The sequence below is a fragment of the Mastigoproctus giganteus genome, chromosome 3, assembly GCF_048544385.1.
Source record: "Mastigoproctus giganteus isolate SK-2022 chromosome 3, ASM4854438v1, whole genome shotgun sequence".
Lineage (NCBI taxonomy): Eukaryota > Metazoa > Arthropoda > Arachnida > Uropygi > Thelyphonidae > Mastigoproctus > Mastigoproctus giganteus.
The window spans coordinates 89,770,725-89,798,090 of NC_143577.1; the positions used below are offsets into that span (position 1 = coordinate 89,770,725).

The window sequence follows — 27,366 nt, forward strand, 5'->3', positions numbered from 1 at the left end:
TATCGTAATTTGCTTGCTTCTCATTCTCCAATTTCATTTTCTGCCTCCACCAAAGCTTGCAACAATTGTAAAGCAGTTATTAATCAGTCCAAACTAGAAATTAATACTTGATACTTGATACATTATTATTGACATTTCCTTGCCTTTTAAGCCTTTTTTAAGCATCAGGAAATAAATCTGGTATACTGCACTATTTTCTTTAGGTCTTGTAGTGTTAGAATTGAAACAGCGCAGAATGATACCTGGGAGGAAATCTTTGTGGTATTTATTGTTTAAAAAAAAAATTTAAAAAGCCTCTCCAGCTTCATATTTTATCTAGTTCTACAAAGTAGATATCAAGCCCTCTGCTAAATTTATATCAGCACTACAGTTCTGCAAAGCTAGGTATTAGCTTATTCTGGAAGTTGAGAATTCTGTAACTTAAAGCAAATTTCTTTGTTATCTTGTATTGTTATTTTTAAATCTCTCTATATATCACTTTCAAATATTCTTATATTTGAATTACATTACTTTACATTATTTTACATTAATCTGCATTAGCAATGGTTAATTTATATAAATTATAACATTTTTTATAGAAAAAGAGAAAGAAAATCAACATTAATACAATAGTAGAAGATGAGACTGCTGACACGAATTCTCCACATGTTCAAGAGAAGAACGTTGCATATCGTAATTTGCTTGCTTCTCATTCTCCAATTTCATTTTCTGCCTCCACCAAAGCTTGCAACAATTGTAAAGCAGTTATTAATCAGTCCAAACTAGAAATTAATACTTGATACTTGATACATTATTATTGACATTTCCTTGCCTTTTAAGCCTTTTTTAAGCATCAGGAAATAAATCTGGTATACTGCACTATTTTCTTTAGGTCTTGTAGTGTTAGAATTGAAACAGCGCAGAATGATACCTGGGAGGAAATCTTTGTGGTATTTATTGTTTAAAAAAAAAATTTAAAAAGCCTCTCCAGCTTCATATTTTATCTAGTTCTACAAAGTAGATATCAAGCCCTCTGCTAAATTTATATCAGCACTACAGTTCTGCAAAGCTAGGTATTAGCTTATTCTGGAAGTTGAGAATTCTGTAACTTAAAGCAAATTTCTTTGTTATCTTGTATTGTTATTTTTAAATCTCTCTATATATCACTTTCAAATATTCTTATATTTGAATTACATTACTTTACATTATTTTACATTAATCTGCATTAGCAATGGTTAATTTATATAAATTATAACATTTTTTATAGAAAAAGAGAAAGAAAATCAACATTAATACAATAGTAGAAGATGAGACTGCTGACACGAATTCTCCACATGCAAGATTAACAAGAATTCTTGAGAAGTCCAATGGATCAGTAAAAAAAAGATCGACAACTTACTCCAAAAAAGCAAAAGTTGTATGTACTTATAGCAAAATCGGTTTTAAAATAAATGCAGTTTGTTTGAACACCAAGATAATTCTTTGTACTTTGGTAGACATACAGTATAACTTTATAAACCAGAAATAGTCTTAATCCTAGCAAGTTTTTAAAAAATTGTGGATTTTTGGAACTTAATATTCCAGGAGTTGACAAATCTGTGACTAATGGCAAATTTACACGTTATTTTGTATTGTGTTTTTTTAAATCTCTCTATGTATCACTTTCAGGTATTCATATTTTACATTATCTGCATTAACAATGGTTAATTTATATAAATTATAACATTTTTATAGAAAAAAAGAAAGCAAACCAGCATAAAGAGAAAAGCAGACAATGAAATTGTAGCTGAAAAGTCTCCAGATACAAGATTAATAAGAATTGTTGAGAAGTCCAATGGATCAGTAAAGAAAAGATCAGTGACTTGCTCAAAAAAAGCAAAAGGAGTATGTACTTATAGCAAAATCAGTTTTAAAAGAAATACGTTTGTTTGAATTTCATGACAATTCTTTGTATTTTTGTGATAATACGTTAATAGAAATAGAGTATAACTTAAAGTATTTAAGGGCAAAGGCCTCATGCTACGAGGTAGAATGACTAATATGTAGGTTAGTGCAAATGCACAATTTTAACATAGCTATCTACCAAAATAGTTAAATTAATTAATTAAATTGGCATCGTTTTGGTTATATCTCATATTGTGACTGCCTTAACAACGAGTTGCCATAGTATTGTACTACCTTGAATAAATAACACTCCACCAGTGGAGTGTTATTATGGAGAAGGCTATTGTTATTTTTTCTCAGCGGATACCACCACCCAGGCGGCACCGTTTCAAAGCTTGTTGGATTCTCTTCGGTGGGTGGGCAGGTACCCTGGTGTTGCAATAGTGACAACCCATAACTGGGTTGTCACTATTGCAACAACACCAGTGGCGCCTCCGTAGCAAGGTGGGCAGGAGCAGCAGTGCGTAGCACACGCTTCTTGATTAGACCGGGGTTCGAGCCCGTGCCCACCAAATATGGAGGATGCGGAAAGGTCAGAGAATGACCACCGCATATCCCCGGAGCAATATGGCCTAAGTTGCTAATGCTCCTAAAAACCAAATAACAATAACAACAACATTGCAACACCATATTGTGAAGTTATACTTCATAACTGGGTTGTCACTATTGCAACACCAGGGTTCCTGCCCACCCACCGAAGAGAAGCAAACAAGCTTTGAAACGGTGTCGCCTAGGTGGTGGTATCCGCTGAGAATAAATAACAATAGTCTTCTCCACTGGTGAAGTGTTATTTATTCGAGATATTACAATATGTTAATATCTCGAATTACAATATGAGATATTACCAAAACGATGCCAATTTAATTAATTAATTTAACTACTTTGTTAGATAGCTATGTTAAAATGATGCATTTGCACTAACCTACATATTAGTATAACTTAATAAACCAGAAATAGTGAAACTTGATCCTGTCCAGTTTTTTTAGAAAATATGATTTTTGAAACCTAATATCACTCAGAAAATTTTCATGAAGTAAACAATAAACTAATGGCAAAATTTCTTCATCAGTCCATCACAATATTCTGTAGTTTAGGAAGATTACACAATATCCTGATATTAGTAAATTAATAAGAGGAGTTTACCTCAATATAGTACGTGGAACACTTCCGTATGATACCCTCCAGAAATTAAAACGGAAAAAACGAAAAAATCGACAACTTACCGGTACATTAAAGTAAAATGTAAATAATTAAATAATCAATTTAACACAATTCAAAATCAATTCAAAACAATTAAAATACAAATTAACGCAATTAAAAGAATTGCGGTAATTTCGTTAATTCTTTTAATTGCGTTAATTTGTATTTTAATTGTTTTGAATTGATTTTGAATTGTGTTAAATTGATTATTTAATTATTTACATTTTACTTTAATGTACCGGTAAGTTGTCGATTTTTTCGTTTTTTCCGCTTTAATTTCTGGAGGGTATCATACGGAAGTGTTCCACGTACTATATTGAGGTAAACTCCTCTTATTAATTTACTAATATTATTATCAACGTAGAACATATTGAGTATTACAGCTCTGATTCATACTATATAATATCCTGATGGAATGATGAAAGAATGTGGTCACTGTTGCAGTTATAATTGTTTATTTCAGGAAACTTTCCTGAGCATTACAATCTAATTCATTGGTTTAAAAATAATTCTCTCTTTGATTGGACCGTTGGTTGATAAATGAGAGTAGGAGTGTGCTATAGGCCTAATGATTGTGATGATTGGGTTGGTTACTTGTGCACTAGCAAGACTTTTGTGGATTTATTGGATGATTGTTTTCTACAGCAGCATGTTTGAGCGACAACCAGAGGGAATAATACTCTTGATCTGATAAACAGCAGTGGTTATTCATGCATTAAGAATTTGCAGATAAAGGAACCACTAGGGGGCAGTGATCGCAGTGTACTGATGTATGAGCATCAGTACACTGATGCTCATATTTCATTTCGGTATTGCTGCCAGCACAATACCGAAATCAAATATCACCAAACAAAGATATAATTGATGGTGGACAAGGGATTGCTTCCTTGTCAAAAGAAAACAAAATAAAGCTTGGAACATCTTTCACCAAAATGTTACAGTGGAGAACCTTATAAACTGTAAATGACTCAAAGCTGAAGCACGCCGAATTCGTAGAAAAGCAAAACTGGATGTGCGGATTCGATTCACTTCTACCATCTGCATATACACTGACCCCAGAATAATCTGGAGAAAGATCCGAATGCTCAGTGGCAAGTATCAACAAACTTCTGCCACAATCCTGTTGTGGAAAGGAAGGGATATTTCTTCTCCGACTGATAATTGCAGAGGCACTAGCTGAAACATTCACTGCTACTTCATCCTCTCAGTCTTATGAAGACTCATTTAGATGCACAAAAATGTCTATGGAAAAATATAAAATTAACTTCAATACGAACCAGTCTTTTTCCTATAACCATCCATTCACTATTACTGAATTTAATGAATCTCTCCAGAATTCTCGAAATAGTTCTGCTGAAAACCAGATGGCACTTACTACATAATGTTTCGCTATATCAACTCCAACTCAAAATTTGCCTTATTAAAATTTTACGACAGAATATTTGAAAAGAATGTTTACCCTGATACATGGCATCAGTCAATAGTGGTAGCCATAGCAAAATCTGGGAAAGATGCTTCTTCTCCCAACAATTATCACCCTATATCTTTGACCAGCTGTTTAGGAAAAATACTAGAAAAGAGGGTTCACGGGAGACTTACCTGGATTATTGAAGATCAAGCTGCTATAATGCGACACCAATTTGGCTTCTGCCGTAACAGGTCTACAATTGATGTTGATATCAAAGTTGAAGTTCATACTCAAAATGCTTTTATTAAAAAACGACACATAGTAATGATAACTTTCGATATTACCAAAGCATTCAATACAACCTGGAGATATGGAATCCTGCAAGGTTTAAACAATCTTGGACTGAGAGGTAACTACCTCAATTCATACAGAATTTTCTCCATCTCAGGACTTTTAAAGTGCAATTCCAGAATGAGCTGTCCACAATTCACATGCAAGAAGGAGTACCTCAAGGATTGATCTTAAGTGCCACACTTTTTGCATTATGTACCAGTGACATTACTTAAGACATCCCAGCTACGGTGGAAACTTATGTATGCAGACGAGCTTGCTATCTCCTGTCAATCATTGAGCATGGCTACCATTGATAGACAACTACAATTAGTAATAAATAAAATTGAAACTTGGACAAAATGCAACGGCTAACGATTAACTGAGGGGAAAACAGCAGCAATACACTTCTGTAAATTGCGATTGCTTCATTCAGAACCTGTATTAAAACTGAAAGGCAGAGAAATAACGATGACAGACTCCATAAGACGATTGGGTTTGACTTTTGATACCAAATTAAATTTTCATAAACATGTAACCTAACTACAAACTATGTGTCTCCAGAAGTTAAACATCCTTCGTGCAGTATCCTCAACATAAAAACTAAAACTGCAGTCCCAATGCAGAAAAGTTGACCAAATTTAAAAATATGGATACAGATGAAAAAGTCAACCCGGATAAGCCAATCTAGATCTGTATGCAGAAGACGACATGGATGTAGGGCATCCTATCTTCTCGAAAAAAGAAAGAATAAAATTGGAGAGAGAAAAACAGACTGAACCTAAAAAGCAGACTGAATACTGCTAAAAACAAATAATGGATCACATCGTACAGTGGAACTGTAGAGGCCTAAGTAGCAACATCAATGATATCTATGACCTAATCCAACAGTATAGCCCGGTAAGCATATGCTTACAAGAAACTAATCTACCACCACGATTAATTCCAAAAATCAAGAACTATACTGTATATCAGCATAACAGAAATAATAATAACACTGTGTGTGGAGGTGTGGCCATTCTTGTAAACTCAAGAATCCCTACTAAACACATTCCATTGCAGACCTCCTTAGAAGCAGTAGCGATATGTGTCTCCTTAGGAATCATGTTAACAATAGTTTCAATCTACTTATCACCAAACAAAGAATATACTTATAATGACCTAGAAGAACTTCTGTTGCAGATCCCTCCTCCCTTTTGTTTATTTGGGGATTTTAATGCACACTATTCTGGGGCTCCCCACATATAGACAGACGAGGAAAACTTCTGGAATCACTGTTGGACAAACATAATCTAACACTGTTGAATACTGGTGCAGATACTTACATTCATTTCGCCACTAGAACAACTACAGTTATAGACTTAACAATCTGCTCTCCAACCTTGAATCCACTCATCCACTGGTGAACTCTGGACAATCCGTTAAATAGTGACCATTATCCAATAATTTGTGAACTCCAAACAACTAGAATCCCTCAAGCAAATAATTCCTGCCTTAAAAGGAAAATTTTCCAAGGCTGGTTGGAAGTTGTTTGCTTCTAATATCTCTTTTGGCGATGAAATTATCACCCAACAATGGAGAACCTTATAAATTTCAAAAAACTTAAAGCAAAAGTACGATTTGTAAGGAAAAAGGCTAAAAAAGATTCTTGGATCCAGTTTGCTTCTACTTTAACGAAGAATACCAATAGCAGAATAATTTAGAATAAAATAAAAAAAAAAACTGGATGGTAGATTTCTACCAGCATCCTCGACAATACTGAGATTTAATGGGCAAGACTTATCGTCATCAATTGAAATAGAGATTTGTACAAATCTCAGATATAACTGCATTCGAATCATCTTTCAACAACATAAAAGAATGACTGAGAAATGCAAATTAAATTTCAACAAAAGACTGCCACTCCCGTATAATCAATCATTTACAATTTTGGAACTACAGGACTCTCTAAACAAATCAAAAAATGGGGCATCAGGTCCTGATGGGATTTATTAACTCATGTTGCAACATCTAGACAAAAAGGCATTAAATTCCCTGTTGCTGTTTCTGAATCAGATCTTCTTCCAAAACTGCTATCCTTGTTCTTGTCATTCAACGGTGCTAGCATTTCCTAAACCTGGAAAAGATCAGATGGATCCATGCAACTGTAGAGCAATTTCCTTTACCAGCTGCTTGGGCAAGACATTAGAAAAGATGATACACAATAGACTTGTATGGTACATAGAATCCCAGTCAGTCAACAATTGTAATCAATACGGCTTCCTCAAAAACCAATCCACATTAGACCTAATGGTGAAGGCCTAGTGCAACATGTGGAACACCTTAATCCAAAAAGAACATTTTGTCATGGTATGCCAAGATATTGAAAAAGCATTTGACACCACCTGTTGCTATGGCATTCTACAAGACCTCTATGCCATAGGACTCAAAGGTTGACTCCCAATGATTATAGAGAGTTACTTTAAAAATAGAACTTTTCAAGTAAGCTACCGTAATGCTCTTTCACAATGTTTTGTCCAAAGAGAAGGTGTACCACAGGGATCGGTCCTCAGTGCTACACTCTTTGCTCTTAGAATAAACAGTTTCGTGCAGAATGTTTCGGCAGATAACATAGACATCTATTTTTATGCCGATGACCTTGCAATATCTTGCCATTCACAGAATATGTCTTCCATTGAAAGACAACTACAACTTGCAATAAACAAAATAGTGTCATGGACTTCACATAATGGTTATCGTCTATCAGCAACCAAAACTACAGCCATTCATTTTTGTAAAAAACGTCAGTTACATCCAGAACCCGAATTATCGTTGGGAAATCAGCCGATACGTATTACCAGCAATATCCGATTCTTGAGCATGATGTTTGACACCAAACTGACATTCCAGAAATATATACTACAAGCACAAACTGTCTGTTTGAAAAAGCTGAATATACTTAAAGTCATCTCATCTGTGACATGGGGAGCTGATCTCTACTCTACTCCACCTATACTAAGATATAATCATATAGATTAGATTATGGTGCTCCAGTTTATGACTCTGCTAGCATGTCTCAATACAGTACAACGTAGTGCGCTTAGGATTGCTCTTGGGGCATTCAGAACTCGCCAGTTAAAAGCCTATATGTAGAAGCCAATGAACCTCGACTCCAGCTTTGGAGAAAGATGCTGCTCCTCAACTATGCGGTTAAAATAAATAGCCTTCCATCTCATCCTATCTGGTTACACCTCTATGATCCTAAATGGGTAAACCTTTTTAGAAATAAACCTTACTGAAAGATGTTAATTAGCTTCGTACACAAATTCAATGAAATGGCTGCATATTACATAGCAAAAGGCTATTATCACATGTTTTAGTTTTTAAATATTAGACAGAGAGGTGGCATATTTTTTTATTTCATCTGTTTTTCAATTTTGTACCTTGAACTGTTTGATAAATAATTTTTGTCATAATAAAGCAAATGTAAAATTAGTCTCCTCATTATTCAAAACATAATATTTTTAGGATGATTCATTTTTATTTATTTGTTTTTGTTTTCAAATCAGCAAAATTTTCTGATATGTAGGGTCTTTTCTAAGTTTGAGATATCTTATTTTATTTTTGAAGTCTGAATCTTTAAAATTAATTTAAACCATTGAACAGTAAATTAAAATTTAAAAAGAAATGTTTGAAAAATAGCCATGCAATAAGCTAAATTGCTTATTGCATGGCTATACTGATCTGTCAGAGTAGTAACAAACAAACAAACTGTTCACAAAGTAAAGCAAGCTCATCACTGTTATGACTATGGAAAAAAGCAAAGAATTTATTAATAACATTACTTATTAATAAGAAGGTTTGCAAAGTATAATAGTCTGTGATTAAACATCTTCACTTTCAGTATATATCTTTGAGGTCTTATTGCTTTGCTGTATTTTATCATTTTATTTATTTATTTTTATTTTTTCTTGTATTTAGCTATTTACTCTTGTTCATGAAGTGAAGCAGGCTCATCAGTGTTATGAAGCTGGGGAAAATCAGGAATTCACTGATGAGATTAATTATTTATTGGAAGGTCTGCAAAGTACAACTAATACTTATACCAAATGTTTGAGGTAATTACTGGCCAAACTAATAACCAAAAAAAATTTATTGTCTATGATTTTGTCTTTAACAATTTGTAGAACTTATTTTATAATTATTAGTTAATTTTTAATAGGCAAGAGTCTTCCTCGAATAAAAAATGATTTTGTGTATAAAATTTCATTTAAATATGTGCTTGAAAACTTCAACCACATGTAGGGACTTGGGATGGCAGGGGGACCTGATGGATCCTCAATGATATATGAGGTGTGGCTATTAAATAACTAGAAGGTTGCAACAAAATAAATATAATGAAATATTTCATACTTTTCAAACTATCTTGGGCTTGCAGACACTATTCCATTAATTTCTTTCAAGCACAGAAACATTTCTGAAAGTCTTCTGTAAACCCTTTTAACACTTTTGGTTGATTTTTTTTCTGAATGTCTTCAGTGAACTGAAAATGGGTTCCCCCTTAAGTACACTTTCCAGTTTAGTGAAGAGAAAAAATCACAAGGGACTAGGTCTGATGAGTAGGGTCACCATCATCATCAGCCATTTTCAATCCACTGCAGGATGAAGGCCTCTCCAGCAACTTTCCAGTTCCTTCTGTTTTGAGCACTGGCCATCCATTTATACCCACAAACTCATGAATTTCATCTATCCATCTCTGCCTTTGTCTTCCAGGTTTTCTTCTAGCTCCTCTTGGGTACCATTCTGTTATTTTCTTAGTCCATCTGTCATCATGAATCATGTCTTCGAGCTATGTGTCCTGCCCAAGACCATTTTAGTTCTTTAGTTTTGATAAGAATGTCCTTTACTTGAGTTTGCTGCCTCATCCATGTGTTTCTCTTCTTATCTAACAGTCTGATTCCCAATATAATTCGTTCCATTCTTCGCTGTGTAGTTCTCAGCTTCTCTTCCATTCTTTTGGTGAGTGCCCAAGTTTCACTTCCATAAGTCATGGTTGCGAGTATACATTGGTTCATTATTTTACGTTTCAGACAAACTGGGATATTGCTTTTCAGTATGTGACTATATTTCCTGAATGTTATCCATCCAAAATTTATTCTTCTCTTGACTTCCAGCCATTTATCATTATTACAGCTAATAACTTGTCCTAGATAAGTATATGACTCCACCTTTTCAATTACTGCTCCTTCAATCATTATTTCTCTTTCTGTGGCATATTTGTTCATCATTACTTTTGTTTTAGCCATATTCATCTTTAGTCCAAAATCCTTACGAACTGTGCATAACTGATTAAGATTTTCCTCTATTTCTTTGGGATCGTGGCTTATGACCACAATGTCATCTGCAAATCGTAAATGGTTTAGGTACTCTCCGTTCACATTGACTCCTTTCTGCGACCAGTCTAATCTTCTGAAAGCTTCCTCAAGGGCAGCAGTAAACAGCTTTGGAGATATTGTGTCTCCTTGTCGAACTCCTTTCTCGATTTTAAATTTCCTGCTGTCTTTGCTAGTCTAATAAAGGAGGTAGCACTCTCATATATTTTCTTCAAAATCATAATATATGGGGTATCTATGCCTTGTCTTTCCAGTGCCCAAAACATTGCCTTATGCTGTATGGAGTCAAATACCTTTTCATAATCCACAAATGCCAGGCATAATGGTGTTTTATATTCATTTGCTTTCTCCATTAGCTGTGATATTATGTGAAGGTGATCCATAGTTGAGAATCCTGTCCTAAAGCCACCTTGCATATTTACAAACAGGAATTTTTTTTTTTTTTTTTTTACGCCAGTGCATTGTCTTGACAGAGCACACAATCATCCTTCAACAATTCATTCAGAGGTCTCTTCCTCAATTTTTTCTTGCAGCTTTGTCAGAACTTCAATCTGGTATGTTTGATTAAGTCTGATTTGGTGCGATGCATTCAGCCATAATGATTTCTTTAATATTGAAGAAAATAAACAGCATGGTTTTCATATTTAATTTTGCCATTCTTCCTTTTTTCGGTCTAGGGGATTGTTTTGTCTTCCATTGTATACTGAAAAAGACCCCAGTGCCAAGCAATAGTTTTGAAGCGTGTTTTTTTTTTTTTCTCCTAGTTTTTTTCTGGGGTGAGTACTAGTTTCTCAAAACTCTTTCCCTACTCTCAACATTACTGCTGACCACTAGCAATGTCATTGCTAACCCCACTAGCAGCGTCACCACTCCCTTTGTTAGCAACATGCTGCTCTCCTACCCTTCTTATCACTTGGTCACTGATTGGTACCGCTCCTGCCTCCACGTGGTGCAGCCAGTAACTTTGGAGAAGAAAATCCCTCTCCCAGGGCTAAAAAGAGCATCCATGGATTTAAACGACTTTCCACCCATAGAGCTTTCAAGCTCAAGACCAGAAACATCCAATGATAATGACTTGAACCAACCTAAAATGCTTCAAAGGGAAGCACAGTACCATGACATACCAAACTTTCTGGTAATACACACCCTATCCAACCAGCCTGTGGGCAAGTTATCACCATTTCTGATTCAAAGATATTTGGAATCCATCACTGGATCACAAAAATGGTGAAACGACTACGATCTGGTGACCTCCTGTTTGAAACAGTCACCTCAAAACAGTCACCACATTTCAAGTCTGATATCAAAACATGCTGTCTGCATCTCACATTCAAGAAGAGAGTGCCCCACAAGGTTCCATGTTGAGTCCAACCCTATTTGCGATTAGGGTCATCAATATATTGGAAGATCTACCAAAAACAATTTAAGTATACATGTATGCTGATGACCTCTCCTTATCCTGCCAATCGCCAAGTATGAATACTATCGAAAGACAGCTACAAATTGCTCTAACCAGAATTCAATCCACTCATTTCTGCAAACTTCGGTCACTTCATCCTGATCCAGAGCTAAAGATAAATAATGTGCCAGTTCCTCTTGCTCACACTGTTCGATTTCTTGGCCTGATACTTGATAGGAAACTGAACCTTCAAGCACATGTGGCCTATCTTCGAACTGTCTGTTCGAAGAAGTTGAATATCCTCCGGTGTGTATGTCATCTTTGTCGGGGCACTGATCGACGTACCCTTATCCATCTTTATAGAGCTCTCATCAGATCTCACTTGGACTATGATTCTCTAGTGCATGACTCTGCAAGAAAAAGTACTTTAGAGCAATTAAACACCATTCAGCACAGTGCTCTGAGAGTTGCTCTAGGGGCTTTCAGAACCTCCCCAGTTCAGAGTCTTTACATCGAAGCCCATGAACCTCCCTTGTATCGTCACAGAAAAACATTACTTCTGCTGTATGGCGCAAAAATTCAGTCTTCCCTCTCACCCTATTTGGAGATGTCTATACAAAACCAAATGGGAGTATTTTACAATAGTAAACGAAATGAAAACCGACCTACTCCACTTAGATTTAAGAAACTGACTCAATCATGTAATATAGAGTTCGGTAATATATTTCAGGATATCACACCACCAGATTCACCCTGGACAAATATCTGTGCAATATATGATGACTATTTTCAACAGTGGGGAAAGAGCATCTTATCTCCCTATCACAGTTACATGCAGCTTACTCTCTTTCTCATTCACGGGCCTGTGAAATCTACACAGATGGATCAAAAACTGAGACCCAAGTAGGTGCTGCGGTAATATTCCCATCATTTACCACTTCAGTCTCATTACCTGTAGAATGCAGTATCTTCACTGCTGAGCTTTATGATATAAACTTAGCTCTGGATCACATTATTGAACATCTAATTCTTTCTGCTTTAATATACACTGACTCACTCAGTGCTGTCTCTGCTATAAATAGTAATACCAACTCCTCTCACTCTGTAATAAAACAAATCCATTCTAAATTACTTGTGTGTAATGAGTCAAACCAAACTGTGACATTCTGCTGGATCCCAGGGCATTCTGGGATAGCAGAAAATGAAAAATCAGATCTTGCAGCCAAACAACCAGATACTTCTATTTTTACAGACTTCTCAAGTTCCATATACCGATTTCAAACTCATCATCCTTAAAGCATGTTACAATAGCTGGTCATTAATCTGGAGAGGTTATCCAGGAAACAAACTTTACCAAATAAAACCAGATCCAAAGCTTTGGCTGTCCAGTTTTCAGAAAAGCAGACAAGAAGAAGTAATTCTAGGAAGGCTAAGAATTGGGCATGACGAATGACAGTGCTCCTCGATGCACATAATGTCATGTGCAACTGACCATTCATCATTTATTATTGGACTGTCCTCACCTTCTCAATATCCACTCAAACAGCTTTGAATCATGTGCTAATGCTTAGTATCACAAATGTTATTGCAGATTCTTGGAGGTGACCTAATAAGAAAAAACTGTTTACCTTCCTAAATAACATAGGAATATACCATAAAATATAACAGGTATTGCAATAATGTTAGCATTTCCTATTAACCATTAGAAAGACACAATATGGCCCTAGCAGCCTATGTGTTGTTAAATCTGAACACAACACAACAACATATGCACTACTTTGTATTTATTAATGTTAAGCCTCAGTTGCCATTTCTCAGCCCAATCACCTAATTTTTCTAGATTTTCTATTTGCAGTAGTATACCGTCATTACTGTCAGTAACAGCCCTGCTAATCTTTGTATCATCTGCAAACTTAGACATTAAGCCTGATATTAATGATATTCTCTAGGATACTCAGCATGGTTTTGTAACAAATCTGGTTCGCTATTTTTAAAGGGTCACTCACGAGCTCGATTTAGGGAATAATTTCGACATTGTTTATTTAGATTTCAGCTTTGCTGAAATCTAAATAAACAATGTCGAAATGGTGAAATCTAAATTTCAGCATTTAGATTTCAACCTGTTCCAGCTTATAAAGTGATTGCTTTATAAGCTGGAACAGGTTGGAATCACTGGGAAAATCCTTAGATGGATAGCAGGATGGCTTCAGGGCAGGAGGCAGAGGGTTGTGATAAATGGCTATTCCTCAGATTGGGTTGATGTAAGAAGTGGGATTCCCCAAGGATCAGTATTAGGACCACTGTTGTTTTTAATTTTCATAAATGACATTGATGAAGGGATAGAGGGCGTGATGTCTAAATTTGCAGATGATGTTAAAATTGGTAGAGTAGTTAATGATCACTGTCAAGCTGAGCTTTTTCAGAGAGACCTAGATAGACTTCAGGACTGGTCAGAAAAATGGCAGCTATGCTTTAATCCAACAAAATGTAAGGTATTACACCTGGGAAACAGTAATCCCAAAATATCTTATTCACTTGGTGGAGTTCAACTAAACCCAGTACTGGAGGAAAGGGACTTGGGTGTTACGATACGGTCAGACATGAAATTCTCTGAACATTGTAAACAGGTTGCAAGGAAGGCCCATGGCGTCCTATCGATGATCTATTGAACTTTTGCAAGTAGAGATAGGGACGTGATAATCCCATTATATAAGGCTTTCGTTAGACCACACTTGGAATACTGTGTTCAAGTATGGAGACTGCACCTAAAGAAAGACATCGAGCTTCTTGAAAGGGTGCAAAGACAGGTAACTCACCTGGTGAGATTGGCAAAAGGGTGTCCTTATGAAGAAAGACTTCGAATATGTGGGAGTTTGGAAACTAGACATCTTAGGGTAGATTTGATTGAGGTGTTTAAGACTGAAAGGCATCAGTAAAATGAATGAGGACAAAATTTTCAAGATTTTAAATGATGCTAGAACTAGGGGACATAAATTCAAGTTACGGGGGGGGGGGGGGATTTTTTTTTTTTTTTTGATTTGGTAGTTGTTGGCGCATCGGCTTCTGTGGCCATATTGCACCGCCCATGGTTTTTGCAGTACTTTGATCCAAGCCCGAGGCGGGAATCGAACCCGCGACCTTTGGGTTGCCGGGCAGGTACTTTACCCACTCGGCTAGCCCGGTCGGCACGGGGGGGGGGGGGAAATGTTTAGATTGGACTGCAGGAAGTTTTATTTTAGCCAGTGAGTTATAAATTGTTATTGTTATGTTATGCACCTGAGTTATAAATTACTGGAATAAGTTGCCTACGTGGGTGGTAGAGGCTGACAGTTTGGGGAAATTCAAAGGTCATCTGGATAGTACCTTTGGGTGAGGGAAGCGCATAGGATGATAGGTTTAATTTCCTTTTCTTCTATTAATTATTATTATTTATTTTATTTATTATTTTTTTTTATCATTGTTTTATTCGGTTTTTTTTTTTTTTTTTTTTTTTTTGGCTGTGGAGCATAAGCCATAGGCTTTCTTGCACCATGCGGCCATTACTAATACTAATATCATCAGTAAATACAGAAAACAAGAATGGACCCAGCATCAAACCCTTGGGAACTGTACTGATAATTAGTCCATGAAGAGCAGTGTCCATTGATAACCTTGCTCTGTTTTCTTCCACTCTACCATCCCTTTATCCATAGCAGCAACTTGCCCTTAATGCTACACTGCTTGAATTTGTACAGCAACTTACTATGTGCAGAAAGAATCAAATTTTCCTGAAATCCAAGTATATGATATCAAAATTATATTTTGCATCTAGTTCCTTTGTTACTGTGTATCCAATCAAATGAGCCAAACAAGATATCCCCTTATGAAACCTATGCTGTTTTTTTTTTTTGGTTGTTGTTGGCGCATCGGCTTCTGTGGCCATATGCACCTCCCAAGGTTTTTACAGTACTTTGATCCAAGCCCAAGGCGGGATTCGAACCCACGACCTTTGGGTTGCCAGGCAGGCACTTTACCCATCCAGCTAGCCCGGTCGGCACCTATGCTGTGACTGAAGTATAACTGCACTCCTCTCTGGATGGTCCTGCATTACTTCTTTAACCAGTGGCTCTGTTATTTTCCCTGGAACAGAAGTTAAGCCAACAGGTCTCTAATTACTCAAGTCACTCTTTGTTCCCCCCCCTGTGAATTTGGAATATATTTGCACATCTCCAGCCCACATGGACCTCTCCAGAATCCACAAATTCTCTCATAATTATGGTTATGGGTTTACTCACCTCCTTTGCTGCCTCCTAAATATTATTGGATAGATCCCATCCACTTCAAGTGCATTTCTTATGTTTATCTTCAACAGTTTGTCTTCCACTTTCTTTTTAGTTATTACAGAATCATTAAGTTCCCTGTTAGAGTTTGATAAACTTGTTTCATCCCCTTCCATAAAAAAAATTCCTGTGTGAATGTAGATGCAAAATACCTATTCAGCCTGTTAGCAACCTGAGAAAGTTTGTCAACAATTAAACCATTGACATCAAGTGGACTAATGTGATTCAACTCCTTTCTTCTGCTATTAATATAAGTAAAGAAACCTTTGCTGCTTTTCTTAGCTTTCATTTCCAGATATTTCTCATAATCCACCTTAGTTTGCCTATCCTCCTTTGTGTCTTGATTGCAGACTAGTTTATCTCTGTCATATGCTTCTGTAATACTAGATAATTTATATGCATCCCATGCATTTTTCTTCTCTGCCACTTGTCTCAGCAGATCACCTGACATCTGTTTAGGTCTAAGCCTTTAACTGTATTTCTTAGTTTGTATGAAAAGCCTAGTAGCTACTATGATAATTTCCCTGGATGTTAATTTCATGTGCCTTTACACATATGCCACTTGGTTGACTACTTAAGGATGCCTGCTCATATGCATTATGGCACAGTGCTTCAGTGCCTTTTGAACTTAATGTGCATTGCATATAAATGTAAAGGCAGCAAACATGTTAATGGTTTTGACTTTACTTATTTTAGTAATTATAGACTGATTTATCCCTGTTTTTGTACTTGCTGTTATGTACAATCCATGAAATGAAATTTTGTAGTCTTTTGCAGTTAGCTACGAAGAGCCTGAATTCAACTTTTCGAATTCATTTACGTGCTAATGAAGTTAACATTATTAGACAAGTTTTTAATACTTTAGGAAATATAACTGCCCATTCAGTAAGTATAATGATCATTTGGTATATTTTTGTAATTAAGATATAGATTTTGATAACTTTATTGAGACAAGTTATTTATAGCATCTGTTTATCACCTTTCCCATATAACTAGTTTACTCAATTGTTCTTATTCATATAATGTCGACATTAATTGTCTTCCATATTATATATAAATGTTGTGATGATTTTGGAACCGTATACAGGTAACCCTTGTATAACACGGTAGTTTGGTTCCTACTAAATCTCATGTAATGCGAAATCGTGTTATACGGGACTAAGAACCAGTACAAAAAGAGGGGTTACATTCCAAAAGCTAACAAAAATATGCAATTATTTTTATAGCTATCAAAAACTTAATTTTTATAGTAGTAATAACTTAATATTTTAACTTTAATTTTATAATAGTAGTAACTTAAATAGTAATAACTGAACAAACATTATCTGACATATTTATATGTCAGATAATGTGCGTTCATTTAATTTTCTTCCTCTTCATCGCTGCTAAGCACAATCTCTTCTGCAGCATCTATATTTCGTGTATCTTCTGCTCTCTTTAAAAGTCACGAACTGCACTCTTCGAAGTCACAATTATTTTTTATGGTCTCAAACAAGCACAAGTTCAATAGCACAAAACCTAACCCAGGGATCTCCCAACAAAATACAGTGGACCCCCACTTTAAATGATACGTGAAAATCGGAAGAATATTTTCCAGTTAGTAAAATAAAAATAAATTTATGCTTACATACATAGCTTAATTAATACATACTGTAATATGTATATATTAATTGATATTTCTGTTCACTGACTTTTTTTTATTTTTTTTGTTGTAAAATTTAAAACAGTAAAAATGCTAGATCTCCTGGTCATAGCAGTATCCTGAGAATTGAGCATGCAGATTTAGTTTCCAAAACTGCAACAAACACTGTTGATCCTTCTTTCAGTGCACCAGTCTCAGATTACAATTTTATTATTAAGCAGCAATGTGCAAAAAAAGGCAACAAATGTGGGAAAACCAAACCAGCAAGCCATTCTATAAAAAGGAAGACCTTAAAACATGGAAATCCAGCATCTGAGATAATAGACAAGAAGAAGTTATACTTGCTAAACTACTGATAGATCACCCACCAAACTCATCTTCATCTACTTAAAGAGGCCAATCCTCCAGAATGCCCAACTTGTAATACTGTAATACATAGCACAAAACAGAGATTGACTAAATTTAGCTCGTCTTCCATGTAAGTATACCTCTCACATTAGGCTGACTATCGGCAGATACACTGGATATAGCTGAAATATTTATATATCTCAAATGGATTTGATGCTATAATGCATTTTAAATTTCAGACAAAGACCTCTCAAGAAACTGTATGTTACTTTTCACCACAAATTTGATTCATTATGGCCCAGTTGCTCTTGTGCTGTTAAGTCCAAACATTTAATAATATTTGAATTGTGAGCATCTATAAGCACCTCCAAGAACAGTGTTGCTTGCCTTGACATATTGCATAATGCCCCAATATTTAGATAGGAAATCAGTATCATAAGTGCTCACCATTTTCAGTTGAGTCTTTATTGAACACATGTTATCCAGCCCATGGCATAATTCTTAAATGTACTGCCAAACCCCAAACTAGAAAATATTCTGTTCCTCACAACTACAGACTGGTTTCTCTGGGTAGCTGCTTGAGTAAAACTGTATAAAAAGAAAATTAATACACCTTTAGCTCACTTGGTATCTTGAGTCCCAAAACTTGATCAATAATAAGCAATTTAGCTTCTGAATAAATACTACATCCTTAGATTTCATTGTTAAAGCTGAATCCAGAAATGCCTTTATTAGAAATTAATATCTTGACATTGGTAAATGGCCTCTCAGTTGATTTGAGAGGTCATTTTCCATCCTTTGTTTAAAATTTCCTTCAACAGAGATCCTTCCAAATTCATTATCAGAAGGTTCCCCCTCAGACCTATATACAAGAAAAAGATTTCCAGGGCATATTAAATGCCTATAGACCACTTACCTTAAAAAAACATTAATATACTCTGGATTCTCTCTGCAGATTGTTTTGGGGGTGCAGATTGTTCTATTCTACTCCACTTGTATCAGTAACTCATCAGATTTCGTATAGACTATGGCACACTTGTTTATGATTGTACTAGAGAAAGAGCACTGCATGCTTGCCTCTGTCCAACAGTCTGCTCTCAGGATTGCCCTAGGTGCTTACAGAACATTTCTGGTACAGTCTGTATGCTGAAACCCACGAACCTCTACTCATTGTCAGAAGAAAGATATTAATACTCAGCTATTCAGTTAAAATCAAATGCATATCCACCCATTTCACTTGGTCAATAGTACATGATCCACAGTGACAAAACTATTATAGGAACAAACACAAAGGAAATCAGGCTACTGGTATCAGATTACTGGCATTAATACATTGCTGTCATCTTGATAAAATCAAAGTGACCTCTGCCCTGACTACGAGCGAGCAAATTCACTTCTTCATAGATGGTAATGCATTACCATCTATGAAGAAGGAATTCTGAAGCAAACAGTATTGCATACAAACAGAATTATTTTAAACATCGTTTACCACAATTATAGCTTCTGGCACTAACATTTATCAAATGGACTGATAAACCACCTACTTGTATTCATAACTACATCAAAACGTGCTCTTCTGCAAATCAACTAAATTTTGATGTAGTTGAAAGTAAAGTAGATGATTTTCATCCTGTTAGATTAAGGTAATTCCAGAAAGTACTGAAATATCACAAGAAATTTTAAGTATGATGATAAGTATACAGTGCTGACAACAAAAATTTAAATATTGTTTAAAAAGAGAGATGAGCACCTCTTCCTGCATTAGTATAAAGCTGTTTATGATAGTTCTTTATAACTAATATATTGAAATATTGTTCTATTAGTACAGCGTGATATTAGTGTTTTTAAAATGGCACACTTGTTTATAAGGATACTGATTTTCGTTATAGATCGATGCTATGTGACCTGCTTATATAGGGTGTCTCAAAAATATTGGTACAAATGTTTAGGGGAGGTAGGTAACATCTAAAGGAATGTGAATCGCATAGGAACCCATAACCGGAAACGTCACGGGGAAAGTAGTAGCAGAGGCACAAGAAGCAGAAATGACACAAGACAGTAATTAGTGGCAAACATTTATTTGACATAATATTAACAATGGAGTACGAGATGGATGCATTTCATGATGTTACAACAGATGCTCGTAGGTTCCACCATGAGACGAGATGCATGCGTGACACCGACGCAGCATGGATTGGCGGACACGGCTGAACACACCTGGAGTTTCTTTGGCAGTAGCAGCAGCACAGATGAGTCTCGCCATGAGATCCATTTCCGTCTCCACAGGCGATTCATACACGATAGATTTGAGGGCCCCCCCCAACAGAAAAAAATCAAGGCTCGATAAATCAGGTGAGCATGGGGGCCAGGCAACGAGTCCACCACGGCCAATCCATCGACGCCCAAAACGCCTATTCAAATGGTCACGAACACACCTTCCATAATGGGCAGGCGCCCCATAATGTTGAAACCAAATGTTGTGTCTCACATTTGCTGGAACATCATCAAGTAACCCTGGTAGAACTTGTTCAAGAAACATCCGATATTTAGCGGAGTTCATGCGGGTTGGTAACAGGTATGGGCCGACTAAGCAGTCACCGACCATACCTGCCCACACACATTTATTGCAAAGCGATATTGTGCCACATGGGGGCGCACACCGTGTGGATTGTCGTGAGCCCACACATGAGCATTGTGCTGATTGAATAAGGCTTATTCAATCAGTGAAATAAGCCTCATCTGTGAACAAAACATAGGCTGGAAAATTCAAGTCTTGAACACTTTCTTGGAGAAACCAAAAGCCACACATGCAGGATGATCTTGGGGGAGCAGTAACTGAACCCTTTGGAGATGAAAGGGGTGTATGGACTGTCGTGCCAGACACGCTGTACACTGCAACGAGACACTCCTAATGCAGAGGCAGCGGCACGTGTGCTGGTAGTAGGATTATTCTGGACGGCATTCAACACACTTTCTTCCATGGCGGGAGTTCGCGTCGAAAGTGGTCTGCCCGCACTACTCCTGTTACCTCTAAATGACCCAAAATCTCCCAAAAAAGTGTAACATAAAATAGGGATAAATAAATTATTATTATTTGTACATGTTGTCAGTCTACACGTATAGTGAAGCATATTCTAATAAATTGCAACCATTATAATAATTATCAAACTCAATTTTCACATCTGCAAGAACCTTTCACAATGTCTCACCTGATTGGAGACAATGCAAATCTAGCCGAGTTCTTTGTTTTCTTGAAGCAGACAGGATTATTTAACAGATTTTAACTGGTAATTGCACTACAGAATAGAATTAGGCACAATATGGCCTTAGCAGCCCTTGTGCCATTAAACAACATATCAACCAACCAACTAACCTATAAATAAGGCTATACCCAAGAGGAAATCTGTCAGAATTCTTCTATTCTTTAATGAGAAGCATCATTGCTTGTCTTTGCAATTTTTCCTTTTTTGGAGCAGTGAAATATCAACTAAAAAATTAACTGACATGAGGAAAGTAGAAAATCTATAGTAATTTTTCTTTTATCTGAGTATGTATGGGTTTTTTGTTATCAAGTAATATATATTTAAAATGTTTTAACTATTTTTGTCTGCATGTTTATGGCATTTGATTAACGTTTTCATGGGATTGTTTTGTAGTTTGTAATTTGAATATTTAGAAAACACTGTTTCATTTTGACCTCTAAAAATGGGTTTTAAGCATTTTTGCACTCTTATATATGTTCAACAAGTGTCCTATTCTAGTGCAGTTAAAAACATTTCATTTGCGTTCTCTTGTTATAACTGTGAAGTAGTTCTGGGAAGGGAGGTTATACAAATAAAATAAAATAAAAATTGGATTTTTTTTTTTTTTCTGTTGTAAAATTGTAAAAACTGTACATATGAAATGCTATAGTGATTGTATTAATTACTTGTATATGATGTACAAAAGTTGCTTTGATTAAGATTATAATCCCAAAACAAAATCATTACATAATTTCTGACCATAAATATTCTGTACTGACTTGGGTATTAAAAGTACATTATCCTTAAAATATTGTTAAATTCTTGTTGTAGGTTCAGTTATATATATATATATATATATATATATATATATATATATATATATATATATTGTGCTAATTGCTAATTATAGTTATATAGTACAAGCATAAGAACACTTTATAAAGATATATCAAACAGAAATGTTGACAATGCTACAATAGAAACTTCTGTAAAAATTTTAATACAATATTATACACTGAAAAAATAGTGATTTTTTTTTTTTTTTTTTTTTTCTTTGCAAAATTTATTTAAAATTATTTTTAAATGTGTATGAAATTTAATCTTTAAATTGCTTTAACTTTTCTTTCAGGAGCTTGCACTCTGTGTCTCTGCTTTGATATTTGTATTAAGTCAAGATCAACTGATTATGGATATGGATTCAAATATGTTAGCTTTCATGCATGATATATTGCAGAAAAAATCACGGTGCAAAATTTTACCTTCAATGAATACCAGATCTAATTCTAATAAAGATTCTTCAACATTATCCATTACAAATGAATGTAAGACTAGAATTCTGGATTTATGTGAGCAGCTAAAAGATTATAGTGACTATTTTTCTTCTGATGATCTCTGTGTATGTATAGAATTTCATACCAAATAACTGTAGAGCAGTATACCTTTAAAGCATGATTTTAAGCTTGCTTCAAATTGTCATGTTTTTCTTTTACCTTTCAGCATGGTGTTGAAAACATGAGTGTTAATGGCTTCCTTGATAGTTGTTTATATGTGTATTTCCTAAGTGCATTACACTTTTATTTTAAAAACAAACTGTTCTAAAATATTGCCTCTATTTTTAATGGCTTCTTTGGTTCTGACTCTGATTAACTATAATCTGTTAATTTCATTAATATTTCTTAGTTTTTCTATTGGATAGATGAATGGAATTTTAGCATTTTTTTTTATTGTAGATTGAATTACGAAAATCCATATTAAATTCCTAGAATAATTTCAGTATTTTTTTTTTTTTTTACTTAATTTTAAATGACAACATAGGACCAGTCTTCATTCAACTCATGCAGACTGTAATAAAAGTTTAAGTATAGTTGTGGAGCAAGAAAAATGTCAATAACTTCATTGTTAAGCCATTAATGACATTCTGCTAACAATGGGTTGCACATTTTTTCTGACTTCATGCAGATTCTAAAATGCTACATGCATAACTTTGAACAAGCATGACCACACAGCTACAGAGTTATGGTTCATAAACATGGAGCATAACTTTTTCACTCTCATCATCTTACAGAGTTTGGGGTTATTCATTTTGGAATTTCAACCTTAAGTATTAATGTAGATTCCAGGGTGCTGATATGTATTTAATAATGGAACCTAATTAATGCTGTAAACAAGTTTGATTATGAGAGCTTAATTATGGAATTTATGTTTTCATTCTTTTTTTTTTTTTTTTTTTTTAGATGGAGAAGTCTTTCAGGGTAACTTAGTCAGCACAGTTCGAACTGGAGGAGGTCCTTTAAATTTCTTTAAAGGACCTCCAGGTTTTTCTTCCTACACAACATGCAAATCAGCCCATGAACAAAAACGTTTTGTAGACAAAAGACATGGCTCGTGTTAGGATTAGTCACCCATTATAAAAGGCAAATATGGAAGGAAATGGAATTGCTCCCCTATCCTCCTCTCAGGCGCCTTAGAGGAGACTTCGAATATGTGCAACCCACATATTTGAAGTCTTTCCTCATAAGGAAATTCATAATCTATGGTCCTTTGTTTATCCATAGAACTGTGATATTTTGACATTTCATTATCATTTGTAGAGGCATACAATGCAAGAAAGCAAGCTTATGCAGCATCAGCCAAAAAAAAAAATAAAAAACCCTCCCATTTCACCCCTCCATTTGTTCCAAATGCCTGTCCAGCTCAGCCTTAAATTTATTTAGGCCATTAGTTTCCACAACAAAAGATGGAAGCCTGTCCCACCAATCAACTACCCGCTGGATAAAAGGCAAATTTCCGCACATCTAGTCTACAACTATCTTTCCTCAATTTGAAACTGTGCCCCTCAGGTAATTAGTCTGAGCAAGAGGAAGAATCCCATCAGCATTCAGCTTGCTCAATCCATTCAGGGCCTTATACACCTCAATCAGATCACCTTGCAGGTGCTGCAATTTGCAGAACTTAAGCCTTTCTTGGTAAGAGCACCCCTTTGTTCCCCTCACCAATCTTGTTGCCCTTCTTTGTACTCGTTCTAGCAACTCTACATCCTTCCTAAAATGAAGCCTCCAGACCTGTACACAGTACTCTAGGTGTGGCCTGACCATTGCCTTGTAAAATGGGATAATCACCTCCCTGTCCCTGCTAGCAAAATTCCTATATATCATTGGCAAGCCTCCGTGACCTGCCCTGGCAGCCTGTCTGCTTTGCTCAGTGAACTTCATATTTAACTGCACAATTACCCCCACGTCTTTTTCACTTTCCACTTCCCTGAGTGTAGTACCACAGAGTTGGTACGTTTCTCTTCGGTTATCGCTACCCATATGCAGTACTTTGCATTTGTCAATGTTAAACTTCAGTTGCCACTTCTCAGCCCATTTTCCCAACTTATCTAGATCCAGTTGGAGTAGCATACTGTCATTAACAACCCTGCCAACCTTTGTATCATCTGCAAATTTGGACATTAAACCTGATATACCTTCATCAATATCATTGATAAATATACAAAACAACAATGGGCCCAACACTGAACCCTGGGGAACTCCACTAACAACATTTGTCCACGAAGAGCAGTGTCCATTGATTACCACTCCCTGTCGTCTCCCACTCAACCATCCCTTTATCCATTGTATCAACTTACCCTTAATGCCATACCTTTGCAATTTGTACAGCAGTCTTCTGTGTGCAGCAGTATCAAAAGCTTTCCTGAAATCCAAGTATATGATATCAAAATTATTTTTTGCATTCATTTCCTTTGTGACCACATCATAGTATCCAATCAAATTGGTCAGACAAGACCTCCCTTTAACAAACCCATGCTGTGTCTTAACTATTACTGCAGTCTTCCTGCAATGCTTCTTTAACCAGTGATTCCATTATTTTCCCCAGAACACAAGTTAAACTAACAGGTCTGTAGTTACTTGTCTCACTTTCTGAACCCCCTTTGTGCATTGGTGATACATTTGCACACCTCCAGTCCATGGGTACCTCCCCTGAGTCCAAGGAAGCTCTCACAATTATGGCTAAGGGTTTGCTTACTTCCTTTGCTGCCTCCTTTAATATAACTAGATAGATCCCATCCACCCCAGGTGCCTTCCATATGTTTAACTTCAATAATTTCTCCTCCACTTTGCTCTCAGTTATTACAAAATCACTTAGCTCCCTGTTAGCATTTGATAAACTTCTGGCCCTCCCCTCATTGAATGACTCCTCATGTGAATGTCGATGCAAAATACTCATTCAATTTGTCAGCTACCTGAGCATGATCACCAATAGTCAATCCATCTATGTTAAGTGGTCCAATCTGATTCATTCCTTTCCTTCTAGAGCTTACATAAGTAAAGAACTCTTTGCTGTTTTTCTTTGCATCCTTTGCCAAAGATTTCTCGTAATCTGCCTTCGCCTGCCTAACCTCCTTTGTGACTTGATTACAGACTAGTTTATACCTGCCATAGGCTTCTGTGTCACCTGATACTTTATATGCATTCCATACATTCTTCTCTGCCACAAGCCTCATTAATTCATCTGACATTCATTTAGGCCTAAACCTTGAACAGTATTTCTTAGTTGGAATGAAAAGCCTAGTAGCCTCCAAAATTAAGTCTGTGAAGGCTTCCAATTTAGAATTCAATGTTGTAAACATCATCAGTTGATCCCACTGTACAGAATTTAAAAACTGTCTGAGACCTCTGTGGTCACCTTTACGAAAGCTAAAGCCCTTCCCTTTAGCCTTGATGGTAGTTACATCTTTAAGTAATTCCTACATCAATACATTGTGATCACTGTCACCAAGTGGTTCCTTTATCTGCAAATTCTTAATGCATGAAGAACCACTACTGATAATCAGATCAAGATTATTATTCCCTCTGGTTTCCTCTCAGAGATGTTGCTGTAGAAAACAGTCATCCAATAAATCCACAAAAGGCTTGCTAGCGTGCGAGTGACCAACCCACAAGTTCCAGTCAATATCTGGAAAGTTAAAATCTTCCATTATAAGACATTCTGATTTACTGGCCCACTCTATTTCTCTGCACAATTGCTCATTATACTCATCAGATTCATTAGGCCTATAACACACACCTACTCTCATTTTTCCTTTGCCACTGCTTATTTCACACCAAACAGACTCAACACTGCATTGTCCACCAATATCAATTGGATGCACTTTCTTAGATTTTATGTGTTTCTTAACTAACAGCATAACCCCTCCTCCCTTCTTGTCCTGTCTATCCTTTCTGTACACATTGTACTCCCCAAATTCCAATTCTGCACTGATTATATGTGTTACACCACGTCTCTGATATCCCAACAATATCTGCCTTTGATGTCTTAATTTTGTTTTGATACAGCAAATAAGTCTTCACTTCACCAGCCTGATGAATTATTTACTGATTATTGTGGAAATAGACAATTATTGTGATTCTTAACTGCTGAAAAGAGTAGCAGACAAAAGACTAAGCGAGTTTCATTTATAATGACATTGAAGAGCAAGGGTCTAGTCAGTTCAAGTGTCTATTGACAGTAACAACTTGAATTTGTTTTGAAAGAATTTGCATATAGCTTATAAAAAATATACCAATACTTCATAGCCATGACTGCTTCTCTCCTTATTCTAAACAGCCCAATCCAGCATAACTTTTACAATAGCACAGCTCTTGCAGTAACCAAAATGGTTTTATCATCATTTAGCACATTGAGGTTTTTAGTCAGTGGTATTATTTCAACTGGCATGCACTATCTTGTTCATTGAAGTTTTTAAAAATGTAATAAACTGTGGAACCAGTTGATGAAACTTAAATTCTGATTTATATAGAAATTTCATCATAAATTTGTAGCAGCGATATACCTTGTTTTTAAGAATATAAATATTGAAATGAATGTTTCATCAAAATAGTTCTGTTTACATTTCACTTATTACCATATTTGCTAGACAATAAGATGCCTCTGGTTTTATAAGGAGAATTTTGGAAAAAAATATTTTATTGTATATATTTGAAATAAACAATTTTTCAAGAATCAACTGTCATTGATTACACAGAAGATGTCACAGGAAAGTAGGAAGAAGATAATAATGACATATATCTGGTCAGTGGCACATATGTCATGAATTCTTACAAAGAGAGACAAAAGGAGACTTGAGGCCTTCGAGATGTTGTGCTGGCACAGGATGGAAAAAGCTAAATGGACTGAAAAAGT

The 27,366-nt window shown here is 35.7% G+C and overlaps 1 protein-coding gene across 1 annotated transcript in view; it reads left to right on the forward strand.

Annotated features, from left to right (window-relative positions):
- The window catches only part of LOC150088147 (wings apart-like protein homolog), a 184,899-nt gene that overhangs the window by 50,631 nt on the left and 106,902 nt on the right, over positions 1-27,366 (forward strand). Inside the window, exons 3-8 of the mRNA XM_090370044.1 lie at positions 579-662; positions 1,247-1,396; positions 1,714-1,863; positions 8,822-8,958; positions 16,719-16,836; positions 22,313-22,579. Coding sequence (XP_090226170.1) covers positions 579-662; positions 1,247-1,396; positions 1,714-1,863; positions 8,822-8,958; positions 16,719-16,836; positions 22,313-22,579 — 906 coding nt within the window. The remainder of the gene's footprint in view (positions 1-578; positions 663-1,246; positions 1,397-1,713; positions 1,864-8,821; positions 8,959-16,718; positions 16,837-22,312; positions 22,580-27,366) is intronic.